This window comes from Uloborus diversus, chromosome 3 (assembly GCF_026930045.1).
Source record: "Uloborus diversus isolate 005 chromosome 3, Udiv.v.3.1, whole genome shotgun sequence".
Taxonomy (NCBI): Eukaryota; Metazoa; Arthropoda; class Arachnida; order Araneae; family Uloboridae; genus Uloborus; species Uloborus diversus.
The window spans coordinates 214,554,324-214,578,782 of record NC_072733.1 but is presented as its reverse complement, the minus strand read 5'-3'; the positions used below and the strand labels follow the sequence as shown (position 1 = coordinate 214,578,782).

The 24,459-nt window shown below is 34.1% G+C and overlaps 1 protein-coding gene across 2 annotated transcripts in view; it reads right to left on the bottom strand.

Moving 5' to 3' along the window:
- The window catches only part of LOC129218580 (hemicentin-2-like), a 180,907-nt gene that overhangs the window by 28,635 nt on the left and 127,813 nt on the right, over positions 1 to 24,459 (bottom strand). For both annotated transcript variants that reach the window (XM_054852892.1, XM_054852893.1), the window contains 4 exons: positions 18,272 to 18,382; positions 14,250 to 14,453; positions 5,274 to 5,573; positions 2,859 to 3,122 (listed from right to left, as the gene is read on the bottom strand). In XM_054852892.1, the coding sequence (XP_054708867.1) occupies positions 2,859 to 3,122; positions 5,274 to 5,573; positions 14,250 to 14,453; positions 18,272 to 18,382 (879 nt within the window). The remainder of the gene's footprint in view (positions 1 to 2,858; positions 3,123 to 5,273; positions 5,574 to 14,249; positions 14,454 to 18,271; positions 18,383 to 24,459) is intronic.

Below are 24,459 nucleotides of genomic sequence, written 5' to 3'. Positions count from 1 at the left end.
TTTTTGTGACCCTGAATCGACAATTACGCGCAGTAAATGTTCTAAACCTTGATTTCGAATGCGCACAATTAAAGTTTGCAAATAAACTTCATGCGACGAAGATTGGTTTGAGAGGACGGAATTTTCAGAAGGGACATTCTTATCTACGTTAAGTTTCGGCTTATATTTAGTAAAACACATTAAAGAAGAATGTTTTCCCTTACAATATTTACAATTTACGTTTGCTTTACAAAACCGAGAAATATGCTTCCCATTTCTAAGCACTTGAAACACGCTCCCTTTTTCATCAGGATATTTTTCCGTTCTTCCAGTGACAAATTACTAGCGGATTCACATTCAGAACTAAAATGGGTAAATGAATCGCAAAATACGCATTTAATTTTTCTGGGTTTTTCTATCTCTTCGGTAGAAATCAGTTCAGACGCGGTAGCGATTTGTTTCCTTTTCTTCCTTGAATCATTTCTAACACGGTTTTCGACAGTGTTTTGCCTATGTGACGGGAAAATCTCGCTGGGGGAAATTTGATTTATGTTAACTGACATAATATGCATTGCTCTTTCTCGCGACATCAAAGATTTTGACAGAAAATCAAGTAAGTTTGTCAGATTTGAATGGGTATTACTTTCTAATTTGCTATATTCTAAAACTAAATCCGCAGGAAGGATTTTTAATAGCAGGGGGCATAATACAGTAGTATAATTTTCCGATGACAAACCTAATGCTTCTAAACACCGTATTTGCGCTGTACAGTTGTCATAAAATCTTCGAAATGCACGAACATCATTAGAGTCTCTAAGAGGTTGCATATTGATGATTTTATTCATATGAGCACTAATTAATAAATCAGTTTCAGCATATCTGTCCTTCAATGCTTTTATCGCGTTTTCATAGTTTTCAGCTGTAATTGGAAATCCCTCAATTGTGTTCATGGCAGTTCCACCTAAATACGCCTTTAGGTAGTAGAATTTGTCAACATTATTCAAAAGTTCATTCTTATGTATCGCAGATTCGAAACTGTTCCAGAATGTTAACCATTGGCTCACATCTCCGTAAAACTTCGCGATAGTCAATTTTGGCAGTTTAACGCGTATAGTATTGTTGCTGGGTGTTTCAAAGCTTCTATTATAATTTTCGCTGATGCGACTCACTTCCAACGAATTCTGACGCATTTCATTAATTCGTTTAGTAGCTCGAAATTTCCAAACAGTCACTTTCTCGCGATATTCTTCCGAAATTTCAATTTCTTTTTCGAGTTCGTCCGGTTCAAAATTATCTTCTAATTGGCTATCTACAGAGCTTAGCATATCAAATTTTAAAGTTAATACTTCTTAAAGTTCTTCCAAGATGTTTGCATCCACCTCACTCTTTGCCAGTTCTGTTTCTAGCTTGCTCACTGCTCGCGTAACAGCAGCTCGCATAACAGCACGCTTTTTACGCAATTTTTCTACACCTGTTTTTAACATTTTAAATGGAATATCTTCATTTGTTTCAGACATTTAAACAAAGTTATTTACTTAAAATATAAATCACAACTTCACTGCAGTCCCGGCAGGGATGCCATGTTGTGCGTCAAAGTAAGTTTCTAGATTCAAAAATTCTTACTATACATTTAACCTCTTCAACGCTTCCAAAAGTCGCGGGGCAATGAAATCATTTGAACTATGGTCTTCAGATATTCCTTCTATTTTTTTTTCGTGTAGAAATTGTGACAAAAGCAACTTGGACAAACACTTGAATTTTTAACGGAGAACAATTTAATTATAACACATAAACTACAATGTTAGTTGCAAATAAAACTTGTTAGTTACTAAACACAACATGAAGATTTCTGTAACAAACTCGCGCGAAATGTGAAGGACTGATAACTGCAACTGCTACGAGGTGCGCGAGTTCGGCTAATTTATAGAAACTTAACTACTCAGTTCAGTTCAGTTCTTAGGCGTTTTCCACAACCTCTAATATCGCAATCGTTAGTCCTAGATTTATACTTCCAATTGCAAAAATGTTCAAAGTCATATGCAGGGTTAAGATATTGAAATTTGAAGCAAAAATAAAAATTAGTCAAAAAATACAAAATGTAACTTTTCATACGGGGCCCTTGGCCCTCTAACTTATACTCAGGGAAATAATCTCCACTGTAAAATATTTCCAACACAAAAAGTTTAGACATTAGTGCGACTAATATTCACCAAGATACGAAGCGCAGCGTTTTGTGACTTACAACCGCTTTACACTCGCCATCAATAACACCTTTTGGGGGAAAATATAGCGCTTAATAAGGGTTTAAAATTAGTGTGTGCATAAAGAGTGGTTTTTCAAATTGACTGCGGTTTTTTAGTGTGCTTTTGCGTATCATGGCATAACATTTGCTTTTATTTTTGATTAGCAATGAAAAATATTAATACTTTGTTTTTTTACTTTGACAACCTGTCTTTCTTCTGAAAGGGCGATAAGTTCGAATCTCATCTTCTATATGGTTCCTTAAAACTTAGAACTTGAATATCTCCTTGAATTTTGGTCGCACAAATGTCAAATATTTTGTGTTACCTAGCAATATCTTTCAATAGATATTATTTTTATAAATATAAGTTAGGGGACCTGGGGCCCGTATAAAAAGTTGAATTTTGTATTTTTGGACTCTTTTTTATTTTTGCTTCAAACTTTCAATATCTTAACTCTTTATCTGAATTTGAACATTTTTGCAATTGGAAGTATATATTTAGGACTAACGGTTGCGTAAATAGAGGTCTTGCACGTTAAAACGGAACACCCTGTATAGCATTAAACTACAGCGATCAACTTTTTTTTACATGAGTTTCCATAGAATAAACAAAAGTTAAGTGAGATTTAAAACGTACAATGGACTTTGAGCTCGAGGGCAGAACTAATCGTCCTTCCTTCGTTGTTGATGGCAGCGCACTGGTACGATCCTTTGTGCTCTGGTTGTACGTCTGTAATAATGAGAGTTTGGTTTTGAATGTTCTCCACAAGCTGATTACCATCTTTTAGCCACTCATGCTCCGCTACGGCCGGATTTGCCTGTACCACACATGTAAAGCTGATCGACGTCCCTTCAACTACAGGAATTTTCTTATCCACCTTGACCGTTAATTGAGGAGGAACTAAAAAATATTTTATCACATAAATCTTTTGGAAATCAATGAAACATTGCATCATTCATTAGAGCTAGTATCTTCGGGGTAAGTCAAACTAACAAAGTACAGGCGTCCCTCGTATAACACGGTTAATTTGACCCGTGTAGTATCGAAACCGTGTTATACAAGACATTTTTAAAAAAATAACATTTTTACTTATTTTGAATACTAATTATGTATGTGCATGAGAAAAATCAGGTTATAATATGTATCGTGTTATATCGAAACCGTGTTCCGTGATATATCGAAACCGTGTTCCGTGGTATATCGAAACCGTGTTATACGAGACTTTTTTTAAAATAACATTTTTACTTATTTTGAATACTAATTATGTATGTGCATGAGAAAAATCAGGTTATAAGATGTATCGTGTTTTATCGAAACCGTGTTATAAGAGACTTAGAAATAATGTAAATCAAGGGATGTGTACCGTGTTATATCGAAACCAAGCTTCATAAAAACGAAGTAAAAACTTATTAGAGTTATCAACCATTTCCAGAATGTATGGCACAAAAAATGAAAAATTCCACCCTTTTTAAACACAACTTTCGTGTTATATCAAAACCATGAAGCATTAAATTCAAGTAGTGTACCGTGTTATATCGAAACCGTGTTGTAGAAGTACCGTGTTATACGAGGGACACCTGTACTTGATTTAGTTACTGGAACAATATTATATCATAAAACGCATCTGCATTCTTTTATTTCCCTTTGGCGTCATTTCTCGTCAAATCGCCAAATGCCATGTGCCGTCATGTCTCAGCTTTTGTCCGTAATTTTTTTACGAATAGATATCTGTGAGAAACTAATCTCAAATTAGTTTATAAAATTATTTGAATGAAAGTTAAGCTTAAGAGATATTTTTCAAAAATTCGATTTTTGATTACTTTTCGGAGTTACCTTTTTGGTATGAATGTAGAAAAATCTCTCTAGTTTCTTTACTTTTCAAATAATTAAACTGAATAAGGTATCCATTTCAAGTTAATACTTTCCTTTTTTAGTATAAAAAACAGAAAGTACTCTAGTAACAGTCGAGTACTCTTCATCTAAAACCAGTTTTAAAGCTTTTTCTATTGGGAAATTTAATTAGTCATATCTACGGAGTACTAAAAAATAAATGCATCATTTTTTTTTTTTTTTTTTTTGTAGTATGATTAAATCCTTTTCTTACTATGCTCAAAAAAGTATAAAAAAAGTTGAGCATGTTTTGCAGAAAATTGACTTCAAATCCAAGTTTTCCATAACTTTAAAGTCCTTTTGAGCTTAAAGTTAGTTTAGAGCTTAAAGTTTAAAGTTTTGAGCTTAAAGTCCTTTAAAGCCAACAACGTTTCAGAACAGTTAATAATGGGAAGTCAAAGAATAAAAATTGATTTTTATCAATCGTAACTTGTTAAAAAGTTGTTCACTTAGGAAAAGAATTGTGCAAAAAGTTCCGTTTCAGACTTGACAGGAAAAAAAAAACCTTTTATGGAAAATATACAAATATTAAGAATAAAAATAAGAAGAACAGTTTCCAACACATTTCTAATCGCCATATTTTGCATCTCTTTTGACATTAAAAAGACAAAAAAAAATTTCAATGATTATTGACAAGTGCTTATAACGTGAACTTGTTTGGATTGCGTAACACTACCTGACAAAGATCCTCTACTCTTCCATTGCTGATATAGTCCAACACTAGATTTCTCTGAGGAAGATGATTTTTTGCTAATTTGCAGAATATTTTAAAATATCTCTGAGATTTTTTTTAAAAATTTACGGAATTCCTGATTTTTTTTCCATTGATACAAAGGAAATATTTTCCATCTGGCCATCTTTTTAAAGAGACCTATAAATCAACGATACAGAATTTGAAGAAAATTTTAAAGTTGTTCTGTAATTGAGGAAAAAGTTTAGATAACTTTTAATTGAAAAAAGATGTAGAGAAAGTTTTCCACCGCCAGCTCAGTCACTTCCTATGCCGGGCTGATGAGTGCCAATAAGCACGAAACTGCAGTCCTTGGCTGGAATGACTGAACTGGCGGGGTGTATTTCATGTAATTGCGATTTGTATATTGATTGTTCGCATTTACGGTAAATTCCATTGCTTTCTACCATAACATAAGAAGGTTTACTTACAATGGATATCGAGAAGCCACGAGTCTTCGAGCACGCTATCTGGAATCTGCGGATTATCCCCCCTGCAAGAAAGATTCCGTTGGTTGTCGTGCTTCCCCGGACTGAATAGAAGGCTGCTCACGGTCAGATTCTCGTCTCGAGAGCTGCTTTCGGTGACCCGAGAAATGAGCTTCTCGCCATCCAACCACCACGAGATTTGAGCCGGGGGTCGTGCCCCTCTTGCCATGCACACGATCTCTGTCGGCCGACCCAAAGACAGTGGCCGGAATAGGCTTGTGATTTGCACCTCAGTCGGCTTCACTGAAAGCATACAATCACTGGTGAGACCAAGAAACAAAGTTAAAAATTCACAAGTAGCAGATTAAATGAAATGAAACAGTTAAGAACTGCAGAGTACTTGAAATACACCTCCAGCTCAGTCATTCCAGCCGAGGATGGCAGTTTCGTGCTTATTAGCACTCATCAGCCCGACATAGGAAGTGATTAAGCTGGAGGTGGAAAACCTCTTAAGGAAGCAAGAGGTTTTCCGCCTCCAGCTCAATCACTTATATGCCGGGCAGATATGAGTGCTAATAAGCAAGAAACTGCAGTCCTCAGCTGGAATGACTGAGCTGACGGTGTATTTCAAGTATTTCTGCCTTAACCCTGGCTATAGGGCGGTAACTTACTGAAGAAACTGCAGATTATTTTGTCGGACATCTTTATAAATCACAAAACAATATAAATTTTCAAATTTTATTACGAATTGCAGATTTAATAAAATTGCGCAAATTCAAAATACAGACTCTCTTGTCGGATGTATTAGAATGTGGGGCAAAGTGAAATCGTTAAGATAACTTACTTTTTTCATAATGAACGAATCGGAATTTTGTTCTGAAAATTACAATATATAAAGAAAGAACACTATATTTTATAATAAAACGTGCCTTGAAACATTATTTTTATATTTTTGGCAATAAATTTGTACTTCCAAAAAAATGGAATGTTTTCACTCTTCTTTTCATGGGGCAGAGTGAAAAATACGATATTTTTCTAATTAAATATTTTCTATTCGAATCGTAAAGATATGTTTGATCAAGTAAATGGGTAAATAAAATAATGAATAAAAAATTAAAAGGAAATAAAACAATAAACGGTTCAATAAATAACTAAATTTAATGTATGAGAGAAGTAAATGAGGTCTGAAATACTGATGAATAAGAAAGTAAGTAAATGAATGAATAAACAAGTAAATTACTAACTGAAGGAATGCAAATGAACTAATTAATAAATGAATCCGTAAGTGATTTAGTAAATGATTGAATAAGTAAAGGAAATAAATTTATTTCACTTCGACCCATCCACTTTGCCCCGCTATTTAAAATGCTAATAAAAATAACTTTATGATTTAATTATAACAAAAATAGTTATTGACTGAAATCAAAATATTACAGCATGAGTATCATTTTTTTTTTTAAACTGCTCGTATTTTCATATTCTTCGATTTTCAGAGGTAGTAATTGTTTCTTTACTGGAATAGACGACATGTGTTACTCCATAGTAAAAATACAGGGTGTCCGAGAAAGATCCGTACAACTTCAAAAATTTATTGAAAAATAAACAATAGAGTTACAGCAAAACTAATTAGTACATTAGATAGAATAACTCAAAGTTTTTTTCTGCAGTATGTTTCTGACCATATATGGCGCTACTTGTCACGCAAAGGAATATTAAGGCATTTTAGTTATTTCAATGGCGGATCGCGTGAAGAAAGCTCAATGTGTTGCGTGGTATATCGAAACAAAATCCGATGCGCAAACACAACAAAACAAAACATCCAAACAGCTATAGCTACTGTTAATGTTAGCATGCTGAAACGGTCGTGGATGGAATTGGATTATCGTCTTGATATTGTTCGTGCTACGAAATGGTCTCATGTAGAAATTTCCTAAGGTAATAACTTAAGTTATAGGAAAAAAAACTTTTTGAGTTATTCTATCTAATGTACTAATTAGTTTCGCTGTAACCCTATTGGTTTTTTTTTAAATAATTTTTTGAAATTGTACGGATCTTTCTCGGACACCCTGTATTACTAGATAGGTAGTGCTGAAAGCAGACTAAATATTTCACCATTTCACTTTGCCCCGCATTCTCCTATACTTTATTCCATTTAGGTACTACTTTACTTAGGTACTACTTTATCCCCTACTTTATTCAACTAATCCTTTTCTTTTTCTTTCCCTTTTCCCTCCGCTGAAAAAGCCGTTGATTGTTACTCTTGATTATGTCTAAAATTTGTGTTGCTATCTCTTAATAGTTGAAATTTGAACGTTCATTCATGATTTTTACTTATCGCATAAAGGTAAACTTTTATGTGCAACACAAGATACTTAAAATACAAAAAGTCTTTTTTTTTTCAGAGATACTTAGGCATCTGAGAAGCATATGTTGTTCGTTTGTTGGTTTATGTTTTTTTCTTTTGTGTACTTCAACAAATTAAGTAGAATTGTTGCTTATCTCGAAAAGCATAACGTAAAAATGAGAAACATATACATATGATCAAAATAATGATTCCGAAATAATAAACGAGCATTTGTACTTTCATTTTTATCCTAAACTTATCTGAAATGACTTCTAAGAGACTCACATGAGGCTTGATCTCAAAGACTTTTGCCTGAGCGTGAATAAGCAAAATAAACAGAGTCCCCGAAAAACAAAATCCAAAAGACTCAAATTGAGCGGCTGAAAAATAAATATATATGTTAATAAATAAATAAATACATAATGCCTTATTATGAGCATGAAGCAGAATTTTTTCTAATAAATACGAAAACATACACAGTATTACTTATTCAACTTCTAATAAATTTTCTTCTTCATTTGCTAATTTTGCAAAAAGTTCTTCGCAAAAATATTTCGTCTCAGATATTCTACCTTAAACCTAGTGAAGAGTTATACGAATTTTTATCTGAAATTTCTTGGATCAAGTTGGCTCTTAAAAGCGGAACCGGAAGTGCCCGGAAATGTTTTGAAAAGGTGGAATTTTTAAGCAGGAGAGAAGTGATACTCGATACCGCGTCCGTAGAAAACGAAAAGGACTTAATGCTCTACTGGCACATTTTGGATTCAAATGTCGCTGTTCAAGACTACGCTCAAATTGGCGCGGATTTATACATTGAGAAGGGCTTGAATGTTTCGGATTTTACTCCTCGAAGCACTATCGAACGATCTCCTCTTTTTGGAAATAATGAGGATGGAGTACCCGTGAATGGAGTCGTTGTGAGATAAATTAAACTCTCAAAATCACTGAGATACAATAAATAGTAATTGAACAAGTTTTTTTATCATCAAAAGAGAGTCGGAGAACTTGAACGGTGAAGAATTTCGATACTTGTATTTGGGAATAGATTTTCGATAGGTGTCGAAATCGCTTCAGTTAACTAAATTAAGTTATCATATAATGCAAGTTATTATTTAAGGTAAGACAAAACGCATTAAAATGTGCTGCAGTAAGTAATCAACAATTGTTTTTATACCCTTAAAGTATAAGGGTCAAACCGGGGTAACTGGTGTGAAGATATTGAAAAGTTAAAAACTTTGATTGCAAAAGCTTTTATGAATTTAGAATCGATACATTTTGAAGTTACTTAAGCAGCGAGTAGCTTGCTGTAGACAGTTAGCGGTATGGTGTATTGCAAATACGTATACTAACCATTTTAATAAAACGTAATGTATAAGTTATCTAAAGTTACATTCAGATAAAAAATGCGTTGTGGAGGGAGCATCTCAGGTACTCATTTATTACCTAGAAAATTTCAAATATTTTAACTTCCGCATAATCTTTATGCACAGAAGCTGAAATTCAATAATAATTTCAGCTTCTGTGCATAAAAACTAGTTTAATTAAATTGACAGCGAAATAAAGGTTAGTATACTTTTTGTTCTTTAACATTTCTTTAAACCTTTAATCATATTTACTGTATAATACTTTATTTACTTAATATTTCCAGAGCAATAAACTACTAATGGCAGCGCTGTTGACATACTGAAAAGGAAGATTTAAAAAACTCTTTTCACCACAAATGAAAATAATCCCAAACCAGATGAAATAGAGCAACATTCTTGGTGTAACTTGTGTTGCATATCACAATTTTTAAGGTATCGAACAGTCCATTACTCACGTTTACCCCACTTACAAAGTAAACACTGAAATTTTCTTTTTTCAGTGCGTGAAAAAGCAAAATGTTATTTTTTCTTAAAAAACGAGTTGAGTATGCTTTTTCAGACAAAATGTTTGTTGACTGATCGAATATCTCAACGAAGATGGTATTACTACATACGTAGCCAAATTACTGACCACATTAATATGCTTAACAGCATAATAGTAGAACATAATAGTTTGTGACAACTAAAACGTTATAGTGAATACAAGAATTAATTTATGGAAATTGATTATATTTATCTGTTAAGAACTGAAAGAAATATGCTAATCCTTTAGTTCGAGTACTGATTCGACTACCAAAAAACATTTCATAATATATATATATTTCAAATTAAAAGTAACACGTCCTGGATCTAAACCTCTAAACGTGGTATTAAGTTTTACTTTCACCCTTTTTTTTCAGCCTGAAATTTTTTTATTCTGGTGTGATACATTTTTCGTGTCTTTTCTACGAAGTATTTTCAACCATATTTGTAGGAACTTCGTTTTAATCCCTGATTATATGCTGAAGTAGGAATATTTCTAGCGTTTATTATGAACTCATAAAAATATTTAAGCTTAGGAAACACTAATAATTTGAAATGTACAAGAGAAATAAACAATGAAATGTCCACTCTTTAACGAAAAATTTTAATTCGGTTAGACCCATAATGAGGAAAATGTTTTTTTTTTTTATTGAAATTGTCAAATTTCATCAAATCATTTGTTCAGCGCTTAGATGAAAATATAATTAATCACTTTCAACATCAGACTAAAGCACTGAATCGTAGCTTAAGTAGCGACACGTCCGCCATCTTGGGGCTAAACGATGCTTTCTTCTATGTCTGTTATGGTGAAATATCATGTTTTGCTTCTTAATTGCGAGTTCTTATTAACTCCATGTTAATTCACAATCAAGAGACACCACATTCAAGAAGCAAAACACACTACTTCGCCGTAGCAGACATAGAGGAAAGCATCGTTTAGCCCCAAGATGGCGGACGCCATTAGCCCCAAGACTCAGGCTAAGATCTAGGGCTTTACATCGGACGCCACTCAGTGACGGAGTACTGTATTGAACATACGAAGGTCTGTTATTCGGAAATTTTTCTTCAATCTCGAGTCCTCTTTTATTTAGCATTTTGAAAAGAGCAGTGTTTCCCAACATGGAACACATACTCCACCAGGGGTATGATAATTTCAGAGGGCAATCCGAGAACCCTTTCAGTGATTTCCTTTTTTGCATCACCACTCCTTTTTTCTCTTTTTAATCTGCAAAGTTTGTAAGAAAAACTGATTTTAAACGTCCGGGGCACGGTGTCTATACCGACATGGCAAGTGGCACGCATCTGTCAGCTGCAATATTCTCGCTTTATATAAATGTTTGGCACATCTGGCAGCTGAACTTCGTAAATCTATTAATTTTGGATTATGATTTCATGCAATTTGAGGTAACGTACAGTTGAGTTTAGTGTTAAATACATAGGAGCAGTGTATCTGTGCGTGACTCTTTAAGTACTTGTTACATTCGATTTCCTATGTTTTATAGGAATTTTCTATTACAGTGGAGCACCGTCTAAACGTATTTCTATAGCCGTTTCTTTTAAAACTTATAGTAGTTCAGCTTAAAGAAATAAAATAAATGGAAAATTTGAATGCCGCAAAAACTTACATAAACAGCCGATCGTATCTCTCAGATACATACAGTTGATGTGCAGACTTCTACTGAAGCTGGAAAAATTCCAAGGATGATAAAATTAGGTCTAGGTGGGGGGAATATAGCTAAAGCCAGACGTTGTGTGACGTAACTCAGATTCTTTCAGATACGCGTTACCACAGTAAGGTTAAACTAACAAGTAACCCTACCCAAGTGTGAATCACCGATTGGAATAAAACTTTGCACATCGATCAAACACTTAAAAATATTGAACCCGCGTTTTTTTCTTTTTTAATTTATCGGCGACGGAGGCAACTTACCTTTAACGGAGCGAAATTTACCCTTAAATATTGAACAATTGGGGTATTAAAGGGTTATTTAAAATTTTGATTACAAAAATTCAAATAATGATTGAAAATTTGTTAAAACTAAAGTTGACGTGTTTCAGAATTTTTCTGAAAATACTATTAAGAGGGGGTAAACCATCCTTCGCAATATTTTCCCATGACGGTGAATGACCCCGGAACATAAAACTATTATAAGAAAATCATGTTACATATCAATAAAAATCTGTTTTTGAGCTTCACAATATCTTTTACATTCTTTTTCTGCTATAATTAGGAAAGAAGTTACAGTCCCCCCCCCCCCCCCGTTTGTGAGATCACACTTTTTCTTTTCTTCGCATATTTTGAGTTTTTTTACAAGCCTATATTTAGAACAATTTTCGAAATAGAAATCGAAAAATTGGCAGGATTACTTATCTTGTCATATGTGTCCTTCTAGCCTAATTTTATTGAAATCGGAAATGGTGATGTTAAGAATATGATTTATGTGACATTCACTTGCTCAAAAGGATGGTTTTTACCCCTATAAATAATATTTTCAGAAAAATCCAGAAACATTCAACTTAATTTAGTTTTTCAAATTTTCAATTATTATTTGAATTTTTGTAATTAAAATTTAAAGCAGAAAAATATATTGTCCCCTTTATATCCAAGTTATCCAATGTTTAGGAGCAAATTTCCCCCCGTTAAAGGTGTCTGTTACCGAAAAAAAAACGAGTTCAATATTTTTAAGTGTTCTATCGATGTGCAAAGTTTTATTCCAACTGGTGATTCATAGGGTAGGGTTACTTGTAAGTAAGGCTTTAAGGTTGAAAATCATTAGTGTTTTGAGTAACATGAAATATCTCTTAACAGGGGCATTGGCATATTAGATGTCGGACATGGTCAAAATCAGTTTGGGAATGACTCGCATTATGTACTCGTTCGAAAGATTGTATAGAGTTCGAGGTTAAAGTAAATAGTAAATGTTGATTCATAAGTGCTTCAAAAAGGACTCCCCTTTTCTGAAATGACGTAACAACAAAGCAAAAGAGATACAGATGTGAAACAAGTGGTAAGTTGAACAAACTTGTCAGCTGGATGGTGTGGTGGTAAAGCGCTAATTTTCCACGCTGTGGTCCCGTTCACAGCTGTATTGCGCAATCGATGTCACGTGACCTCAAGCAGGCGATGAGCGGGAAAACCCCGTTAGTTCAAACAGTGTAGTGGACTTTGTTGCGGATGCAATATTGTATTTCATCTCACAACTCTAGTATCAATAGCAAAGTAATATTTATTCCTAATGTGTGAATACGTTTTAATTGTTCAGATGTTTTGTAATTATTATTGGGTAATGTAGTGATTTTTCTCTCAAAAATGTATACTGTTTCTTTTGTTAATAACAGTTAGAAATATGGCTAAATATTGTTTTTTTTTTTTTTTTGAATTCCATCGCATTTTTTTTTTTTTTTCATTTGTCTGCATTTTTATCAAAGGAAATCAATTACTACTGTAAATCATTCGTGTGAAAAATGCAAAATATTTATTAGTTTATGAATAAGAAATATACACTTCCTGTTTATCTTAAATCATTTAACAATTTACAGTAAGCAAAATTTATTTCGTACTTTCTTTTGCATTAGAATTTAAAGTTGAAGTGTATTTTCTTTTTACCCTTTAAAATAAATTTTCATTTTTATTCATTATCTATATTTATTGCGAATATAATATTTAATGTGTCGTGCATGAATTTTAATTTAGTTTGCTATTTAAGAACTATTTGTCTCAATATTAAAACTCGAACGATAAAAATTTTTAATTGAGAGATGTATCGGAGTATTTCATGTAAAACCCAACTGCTTTTTTAATGGATCATAAAAAAATCTAAATTTTTATTCACGGTAGAGCTATTATGAGATGTAAACAAACCGCCTTCACGGGCGGCCATGTTGAATGAGCGCGCAGGCCTTGTGTTAAGATGGCTGTGTCCCGTTGCAGTGGGTAGTCGGTGGATTTTTCAGACGCAGAAAATCAGCGCCCATGCCGTATGATTATGCGGCATGTAAAAGCTACCTTGGGTATTCCGTCTGTCTTTGAGATGCCTTCGGCAAGATTAAAACCCTAGTGCAATTTTGCATCAAGAAGAGCCCAGGTGCTTCCATCTGATGGACTTCCAACTTGGCGTCAAATACTCGTGGTAACGGTTATCCACCGATAGGGGTGCCACGTGAGAGAATAGATGTCATTTCAGGGTATTGCACTAGGTCTGTAAATGGATTAGTTCCAATAAAGTGTAACCTCATCAGGAAAAAATAGTCTGAAATGCTTTATACACCGGTTCTCCAAAATGGTTTAAAGATTGGATTTTGAGAGATGCTGAAGTCAATATTGGAGAGTGCTATACTCACAAATGTTTTTAAATAGTGTATAAAAGTGCGTTTATTGAACAGAGGTTAAATATCATTGCAATGGACTCAATATGTCCACCTTTCACAGCAGCAACACGATGCAGCTGAAGGGTAAAGTTTGAAGTCACCTCACTCTTCAGATGCGTCCCAATACTGCTGTAAAACGTGACCATATCGAACTTTTTGCTACGATACTTGGTCAATTTCACAACATTCGTAATCTACTGTTGCCTCTAATGTCTAATCTTTCAATCATTTATGAAATCCTGGGAATTAAAAAATTCCCAACATGTCTGTCTGACGCATTGTTTAACATTTCTATCACTCAGTGTTTTTCTGTAATGTCATTTGAAAGTAGAGGAGTCCTTTCTGAAACACCCTAAATGTAGAAGGTGGAAGCATACTTACGGTTCATGTCGATCACAACGGAGCTAGTCACCGGAGCAGAGAGGTTAGAGTTGGAGACTTGGCAGGTAAGTCGAGAGAGTAAATCAGTACGACGAAGACTTGGCAAAAGTAACTCGTTGCGTGCGAAGCCTTGAGGGGTAATATAAAACGAGTCGTCTAGCAGTTCAGCGTCACGCCACCAACGTACCGCCGGGGAGGGATTGCCTGGAATGCACAAATCCCATTCACGCTATCATAAAGACGCTGGCAGGTTGCTAAATTATTAAAATGAAAGCACTCTGGATAATGATTTACTCATTTAGTTAGCACTAATATTGAGCTTAATTAACCACTTCAACACTAGTTATTGTATTCGTTTAAAAGAAGATTGAAACAGGGTTCTGGGGAAGATATCCTATCAAGGACTCGCAAAACAGTTTTGGGTAGTTGAGTCTGATAGAAAATGAACTTCGTCTAAGAGGGCCTTCAACTACAAAAACTGAGGTTCTTCAACTCGGATCTCAAAATTTGTGACATTTTCTTCTTTACGAATTGAAAAATGTTTAAAAATACGCTATTTTTGATCCGTAATCAGGCTCTGCTTTATGGTAATCCACTTCAGGTCGTGTATGGTAATAATGCTAAACGGAACGAGCATTTTCAAATTTTCTGGAGGTGCCGTGTAGCTTACATATTTCGATTGGCTGTGTTCTTCGTTATCAAAGATCTCGGAATTTGACTTACTTTAAGCATGACTTACTTATAGAATACACGCAGACAGTACACGAAAAATTTACAGCACAAAGAAGGAAACTATATAAAGAGCGAAGCCAGAACTGGAACTCACCATCTCCAAGTACTTATATCAAGATAAACTTTTATACTGAGCAACCACAAAGACTCGTATTGGCTAAAGTTGTTTATACTGAGGCAGTCAGGTAAGAAAGTGTTCATATTTGATGCTACTTTGATATAGTGAAAGGATTTCGTCCGTGTAAGCGTCCCCCTTTAAAAAATTGTAATATGACATGTAATAAAATGAAATTTAAACAAAGAGGGTTTTCCGCTCACGACCCAATACCCAACATATTATTGGAGGTTTGAAATTAAGAACACATTTTATGAAATGCATCCCATTGTCTAAAAATATATCTCTGTAGTAGTTAACTTGAAAGGTAGCGCGTTCCTCTTAGAAAATCCAGCTTGGATCACAAATTCTCTTTACGAATGATATTGAGTTTTTTGAATTTCAGTTGATAGATTAAGCTATCAGTAGATTTGATTCTGCCTGGCTAAAAACTCGGTTTGAGATTTCCACCATGGCCGAAGCCTACTGATGCGCTGCTAATGTGCCACCCCTTTATGACTTTTTGGTAAAAAGTACTTCTGGCCTCTTCCTACTCTTACGCACGAATCTTGTCAAAAGAGACGGCGAACACTGTACTTGTTTTTATTTCCTTTCACTGAAAATGACCTGACACCAACAACCAAAGAACATTCCCAGGAGTATTTCCAACGCTAAGGAGACATTATGTTGCTGAGAAATACCACTTGCATCAATAACTCTCTTCACAAACAGCAGTTAAGTGGGTTTCTAGCCTTTCTCCGCAATCGACATTCATGCGGCTTGAGGGAAAGTTCCTGTTAAATTTAACACCACATCCAAACCCTTTATAAATGATTACGAAGCTTTCAAATTGCTGCTTTCTAGAGAAAATGTCCCTTACTCTTCATAGCCAATTTATTTTGTCAAAATAGACCATAAGCGCCCCATATTTACAAGGGTTGGAACTATTGCAAATAGCTAGGACGGTGGCAGCTATTTAAGACCCATTTTCAACAATGTGGAAGTCGTAGAACAAAGTGGAAGTCGTAGAGCCTCAATCTAGTGTCACGAAGTAGTTCCTTCGTCTTAGGAATTGATTCAGTAACAAGGGCTGAGGTCTTTATGACTTTGACTTAATTTCGAAGATGAAGGAACTACTTTGATGTCTTAGCTCAAGAACTATTCCAAATACTCTTATGGCAGTAGACCACTCCATTCAAACTATCAGCAGAACAGGCGCTACTGTAGGTAGCCTACGACTTCCACATTGCTGAAAACGATGTGTACGCAATGCTAGTCACTATATTGAAGGACTGTAAAACTTACTAGGGTGTATAACTTCCGTATTATATGTAAATAAAAAGTTTCAACTTTTAAAGTACTGTCTCTAGTATTTCATTTTACTCTTAACTTCGCAATTTGTCTTTAATACCGAAGTTGCCGGAGGCCGTGAAAATCGGGCCAGACAGACATTTGTTTGTTAAACTATTTTGAATCATTATAATTCACGTGCTTAATGCACTAAATGTAGTGCATGGAAGTAACGTAAAGATACATTTGATTCTCCATGATGAATTTCTCATCTCAAAATGGCTTTCAACTTAAAACAATATGAAACTCTATGTGTATGAGGGACACCTAAAGTGACGAATTCTTACCAATCTTCCATCCAGTTTATATATATTTTATTAGTTTTCACAATAAAACTTTCACCCTCTTATTCATCAGGAATCAATAGCTGAAAATAGTTTACTGATTTCAAGTAGTACTTGCATTTTAACTTTAAAACGTTTTGTGTACGCCTAATATATATATATATATATATATACAGTTGACTGTCTAACGACTTTTAAGGGACCACAAAAATTCGTCCTTAAATAGAGAAAGTCGTTAAATAGAACGTCGTTAAATAAGAAGTCAACTGTATTTGTGTATATATATATATATATACACGTTCAGTTCTGAAAAACGATAATGATCAAAATTCAGCATTAAAATTCATAGGATTTTTGCACCAAGACAAGCCTGACTGAATCCTTAACATGCAGGGAAAAAAACGATACGAAGAAAAAGTTAAAGCAATTTGAAATGGAAAAAAAACGAAAATAGCTTCTTCAAAGACACAAATGTGGAGAATTGCCTAAGGTCTTAGTTGCGTTGTCTCTTAATATAAAACGTTTCAGTTTACCTTTCGACCGTCTATTAATTAATGTAGTTCCTTTGAATTGCAAATGTGTAAATGTTTTTCTTTTCACTTGAGTAAAAAACGCAAAATATTTGTTGAAGAGCGAAAATGCCTCTAATGAATAATCTATGAATGTCATTGTAATGTGAAGGGAAAAAAGTGCCCCATTGCTTCCATAAAAAAGAGGAATTTTTTTTCTACCGGAAATGAAATAAAAGAGATGGTAATGAAGATTGGAAAATTAAAGTAGAAGTTAGTGAAATTAATTTTATTTACAGAGGAGTCAGTTTTAATTAAGTGTTTTTCAAGTTGAATAAAACGACTATTTTCTTCGAATAAACAGCCCATATCGCTATCATCGAAAATGTTTATTATTCATATATATTTATCTTAGCCATAACTGCAGTGTAATATGAACAGTTATTTGGAATGATTTTTTTTTTCTCGTTTCTCAAACCATTTTCAGTCGTTTAAAACGCTTTAAGTTCCTTCCTAAATACCTATTTCGAGGATAATTGAACAAAAAATTAAAAAAAAAATATATATAATTAATTTGAATTTTGACATCTCGAATTCAAATTACATTTTTCGCAATCACGAGTGTGTATGTGTATGTAGGCGTGTGTGTTTGTGTCCAGGCATGAGCGTGTGTTTGTGTGTGTGTGTTTGTGTGTGTGTATGTATGCGTGTGTGTTTGTGTCTGTGTGCAGGCATAATTGTATGGGTGTGTGTGTATATGTATGTTTGCGTGAGTGTTTGTGTCTGTGTGCAGGCGTGTGTGTGTGGGTATTTGTGTGTGTATGTGTGCAGGCGTGTGTGTGTATGTGTGCAGGCTCATGTGTATGTATACGTGTGTGTGTAGGTAAGTGACGCAACCTGGAGACGGTTTTCGCTAGAGGAGCAGCATCGCAAGGCCGGCCGTCGGTGATGTTGCAGAGGGAGGCGGGGGGAAAATAAAATCATAGGACACCAAAAACGGTCAAGGGAGAACAATAAGCAATGTGATTGCTCAAAGAAAAAAAGCTTACATACCGCCTTCGCCTTCACAAGCAAGCGCCAGGGGAAAACCCTCGTTGTAGGGTCCAATTATACCATGTAGATGCTGGCCATACTCGTCCATAATAATGGCCTCCTTGGGCGGAACTGAAATGAAATAATAGAATCATCAGAATGGAAATAGACCGGCTGCACATCAAATTAGAGAAACGGGAAAAGTGTTGAATAATTATCTTGTCACGTACACAAATATTTTATGAAATACATAGAATCATTCATTAATCTCTGTTGGTAAATACTTTTATGCATCAAATCCGAATAATACATTATTGATTGCGTGATGGCTTGATATCCATCATGCATCATTTTCAGCAATGAATTACTTCTCCGTAACAAAGGTTGCATAGGGTAACAGAGGCTACTTGTTAGAATTAGAAAATTTTATATCTCACATTTATTGTAGATTATATTTAAACTATTTTCACAGCTAAAGGATTACTCATTTGTTGAAAAAAAATAATAAATAATTTTTTTCTTATGCCAATTTTAAACATTTTCATTTTTTTTTACTGTGTAAAAGTACTACTGAGCACTACATTCCGTGAAACGGAGAGCTTCCACTTTTTCGTTTAACAGGTTTTAGAGACATTTGAAAAAATGAGGGGTTTTAAGGAACTCTTTTCGTAAAGATAGACCTGAAAATTCAAAATCTGATTTAGCAGTAAGTGAACCGTTTAATTTAGTTCTAAATCAAAATTTTCATTTTGAGTCTTTATCCAAGAATTTTAATATTTATGAAAGCAAGAACGCAGTTTTAAACAGATTCGCTGCATTCTCCCGCGTAGCCTTTCAGCGTAACGCCAAAAGAATCGTTTAGCGCCGTGTCATCTTGTTCTCACTAAATTCAATATCCTGAATAAATGGCGACTCAAAAATGAAAATTTCGTTATGTAACTAAAATTTTCAGGTCTCCTTAAAAACCATTATTTTTTCAAATGTCTCTAAAACCTGTTAAAGGAAAAAGTGGAAGCTCTCCTTTTAAGGGAATCGAGTGCTTGCGGTGCAGTACTTTGGTGGTTAACTTAGACAGGTGGTCAACTTATAAAGGGGGTAATGATTTTTTTTTTTGGAATTCTTGCACCATGACACTTTTTGTAATTCTTGCAATTGACACCTACTATTTCTGTTTAACTCACTTTCATTGTTTAGTATTACTTTGAAACAATAATTTAAGATGTTATTCAAATATTTTTAGAGATTATTTCCCCAGAATGATGTATAATGTGTCGTGCAAATTTAAAATTTCAGTAAATTGATCAAAAAAAAAGCCTTATTGTTTATGAAAAGTTACTCATTTTATATTAATAGTTCCTAAAAATTTATAGCTAATCAAAAATTACAAATTTTTCGCTTAACAACAGAAGAAAAACAAGTTTGGAGAATAAAAGGGTTCTTAATAGTTTTCCCATGTGGTTAAACTCAAAAGAAGGTTTAGTTATGCTGCTGTTTCATTTAGTTGGTAAAATGCTGGTCTGGTATCATAAATATTCTTGGAAAGCTTAAAATAATAATAATAATAATAAAAAAATAATTTGATAAATAAAATTTTAAAAAATAAACCAAGTGGTCAACTTACACAGGGTTTTTTACAATACTCCAAACCAAACTTGGTGTTCATTAGTGGTTAAGATAGACAGGTGGTCAAGATAGAGAGGTGGTCATGTTACAGAGGTTTTCCTTCATTATATGAGATAGGACTAATTCCGTTCCTGACAAAAGCGGTCAACATAGACAGGTGGTCAACTTACAAAGGTGGTCAACTTTACAGGTTTTACTGTACTTATAAACATTAAAAAAATCTTACAACTAGCATTTTTGAAAAATATTTTTTTTTTTCAAAAGATTGTGGAAAGAAACCCGAAATCCCTCATTTGGAAGAAGACTGCCACAGTACGTAGAAATGAAATTTTACAGGAAAAGCGTTTGAAGTTCAACTCTTCAGGAAATTTGCTGTAAGAAAAGTAAATTTGCTGCGCTCTCAAGTGGTTAATATTAGAACAAAAAATCTGTCATTTTTTCCGAAGAAGATAACGTCATTTGAAGCCCTTTAAGCGAAAAAAAAAGAAAATGAAAAATTTCGTGTTGTGGCACTCTTCCAAACGAGCAATCTATTTTTAACAAGAAAAAATAACCTTTTAAATTAATCAAACCGCAACAAAATACGTTGCAACTTTCCTGAGATAATGTACTTTTAAGATTTTGTCGAAATTCGCAAGTGAGAAATGATGACTGGGCCGCCATCTTTGGTGGCCTATATCATCACGGGGGCACCTTTTTTGGGGGCAAAACCAAAAAACACATATTTATTACTTTCTTTTTATGAATTTCAACATAATGTTCAATTGAAAAAAAAAATCTGAGATCAACAAGGTTACCCCTTGGTTGAATTGACATGGATTCTCCCATATATATAGTAAATCTTTGTAAGTGTTAAACATGTATTTATGGTTACTATACATTTTCAATCACATCAATGACGTGTGAAGGATTGTATAGTGAATCATCTTCTTTTTGCAGTTAGCTAGGCAATGCAAGTTAGCTTTTGCAATTAGCTAGGAAGATATTTTTAGTTTGTTCATTTCAGATTGTAGGAGCAAGATTTCCATTTACAAACATATTGTTTTCAAGGATTAATAGAGTCCAATTCACTCTAAAGCTGTAGAGACAGAAAGCATATATGAATAACATCACTCACCTTTTTAAAACACGTTGCAGGTTTGTTTTTTAATTTTCGTTACAAGTATTGTTTATGCGGTCGTGAGGTTGAAAATTGGCCCTTTTGAACATTTTGCGACATTTTTGAGAAAACTGCTCTTTGCAAAAAATTTTCAGTCATTCAACCCTTTCGTTCTAGGGTCTACGCTGCTAGCCCTAATCATTTAAAGCTTGTGTAACTTCATCAAATCCAAGTCATTTTTTCATACTCCATCGAAGAATTTAGGGAGCACAAAAGAAAAAAAGTTTTGAAAATGTGTTTCACGTTACTTCAACATTCATTGGAACATCTTTATATTGAGCATTTTATTCTTCTTAGCTTCTGCTTTTGGGGGATTAATCTTTCTTGATTAAGAAGTTTCTTCTCTGCAGTTTGATAGTTCACTTTTCTTTTTCATATGTCTGATCACTGATATTTAATTAAAGCAATACTACTCTACAAAGGGGATAAAATGATATTAATTATATTTAATCTGTTAGATACGTTTTCTTGTAACCACACTTTTCATTTCATAACATTTGTTACTTTTATGTTGTAACATACTGATTCTTTGCTCCTATATGTAAGCTTAAATAATAATAATAAAAAAAAACTTGCATGTCCAAAGTTCCCGTTAGAAAGTTTATTAGTATTTCACATTAACTAAAACAAAACGACTAACCGTCGAGAAAAGTTTTTTGTTTTTGTTTTTATATCAACTACGTTTCTTTTCTATGTGAAAGATACTCTTTTTCTTTCTTAAAAAGACTTATTTAAAATACATTACAGCTTTAGCCAATTGAAAGAGCGATGATAGATTTTCACACCCAAGGCAGTAAAAATGTTCTTCATTTCGTGAAACCTCCTGTTGAAAAAATCGAAAGGGGAAAAAAGGGAGGAAAAAGAGCAAAAAAGAAAAAAAAAATAAATAAATAAAATAAAAATCTTTTGTGGTTTTTTTTTTTGGGGGGGGGGGGGATTTAGAATCGATGTTTCGCCATGTTGGTCGAAATCTTTACTTGTACGTATTCTTCGCAAAAGATCGTAAACTGTAATTTGCTTTGTATGGGAGTCAGCTCTCTAGTTGTTTTGCAGCTTAGTGCGCGATAGACCATAGGGGAGACCGGGGCAGATATTCTATAGGGGCACGTATTCCAACGCGTCATAGTTTATGTGTTTCTCGCTAGGTAGCGTCGCTTACCGATCAGTGCGAAACTGTAGCACTGCGCACGCTTTCCACGTGATCCTCAGTTCACCAGCTGGCTTTGTCTTGATGAGACGTCAACTTTTGCGGTTTTTCTTCTGGTAAGTAACTTTGCAAGCATTTACTTTTCATTTAAAAAAAACATATATGATACTATTTTTGTTTCATTCTCAGGACCTAACTTTAAGCTGTATATCATTACGGTTCCGATGGCGTGATTGCTTTGGCAAATAGTTTTCATTTTCATAGTTAAATGTTACGAAAAAAAATCAAATATGGCGTTGGGGCACGCATTCCAATTCAATACGGGGCACATTTTCTAATTGGAAAATGTGTCCCGGGATCTCCATGAATGTTTTTTACGTTGTTTTTTTTTACCGTTTAACTTTATATTTTTAGCCAATACAGTTTATAATTACTGCATAAAACGACAATTACGTATAAATATTTAAAATTAAATTTTGAATAACTATTTAATCCTTGATCTGATTTTTTTTATATAGTATCAAGTCATATCTGAAACTGAAATTCATTCTCCAATGTGATATATCAAATGGACTGAAAATGATGCGCAATTACCGCAAGAAGTCAGACCGAGGGAACTACACGCAAGCGCAAATAAATGCAGCGCTTGCAGCAATAAGAAATGGATGTAGTGTTAGGAAAGCTTCTATAGACTTTATATATAAATACGAGAACATTAAATAACTACCGCCAAAGATTCATTAATATTCAGTTGGCTCCAACTGAAGTACCTTAAGTCGAAGTGTCTCAGGCCGAATTTATACAAGCCGAAGTGTCTCAGGCCGAAGTTCCACACCCTGAAGTGCCTCAAACCGAATTACCACAAGCCGAAGTGCCTCAAACCGAATTACCACAAGCCGAAGTGCCTCAAACCGAATTACCACAAGCCGAAGTGCCTCAAACAGAATTACCACAAGCCGAAGTGCCTGAAGCTGATGGCCCTCAAGTCGGAGTTTCTACAACCCAAATGCCGCAAGTTGATGTACCGTCAGCACGAGTTCCTGCAGTTGAAATGTTGATGAAAAACGGGAGAAGAAAACATTTCACCGTCTTAAGAAAAATAAAACTAAATATGCTAATGTATCAAGTGAGAAAGAAGATGAAGACTGAGTTTGCCTATATTGCTTTGACACCTTTTCTAACTCAAAGCCAAAACAAAAGTGGATCCAGTGTATTCGTTGTAAGAAATGGGCTCACGTAGCGTGCGTCAAAAAAGAAGACTCTTTGTTTTTTGTTTGCATTAACTGTCACAGTGATATGGAAGATAACTCTGACTAAAACTTTGATTGTTGTTATATTACATTTTAATGTAATAAATTATTAAGAATGTACCCATTGTACTTACTAATGAATTAGAATATAACTTTTACGTTCCACTCTATGTTTATTTTACCTTTATTATAGACCATTTAAACTAATTGGAAAACTCTTGCCTCGACCCAATTTTATGTGTTAGAAAACGTGCCCCGGCTACGGGGTTGGTTTTCCAACGTGACTAGGTAACAAAAACATATATTTATTTATTTGAAGTTTTTTTAATTTTTTATTTTTTGTAATGTTAATACAAAGCCTAAAGTACAAGAATTCAGGGCGTAATCAAAACTTAACAAAATGTTTAAATAAAAAATCTAAAAAAAATAAAACAAAAAAAGTTGGAAAACCTGCCCCGGTCTCCCCTATTCAAAAGACAACAGCTATAATATAGTCAGAGTTGTGTGCTGGTTTGAAATTCTATCAATCAAATTTTTCCTGAAATTTTACGGTAAAAAGTACTGACATCCATGTTGCCAGTGGAGTTTGAACCTGGTGTCCTTTGATTCACTGACCGGTTCTGAAACCGCTATACCGATTAGGGGAGGACAGGAATGGAGAATTATATGATGGCTCCATAAGTCATGTGGGGTACCGATTAGCGCTGCAATTGCTTTATCTTTCTGGTAAAATTCTCTGTAACATTTTTCTGTACTAAAAACACCACATTTTACAGTACTACTTACCGTAAAATTTTTCTGCATTTTTTAGTGTAGAGAAGAAAAGATGTCTGCAAAACAGGTATAGTCATTCAGGGAATTTTTGAGTCATTCCGGTTTACTTTGCGCCACTTCAAGTTTTAGAGCATATTCGAATTAAGAAAACAAAACAAAACCAGAAGGCCCTCTTTATTTTTGGAAAAAAAGTTCGCAAAGCTGTATACAGACAATTGAGCTAGTGAGAAGCAAAGAAATGAAAGTGACAAAATTA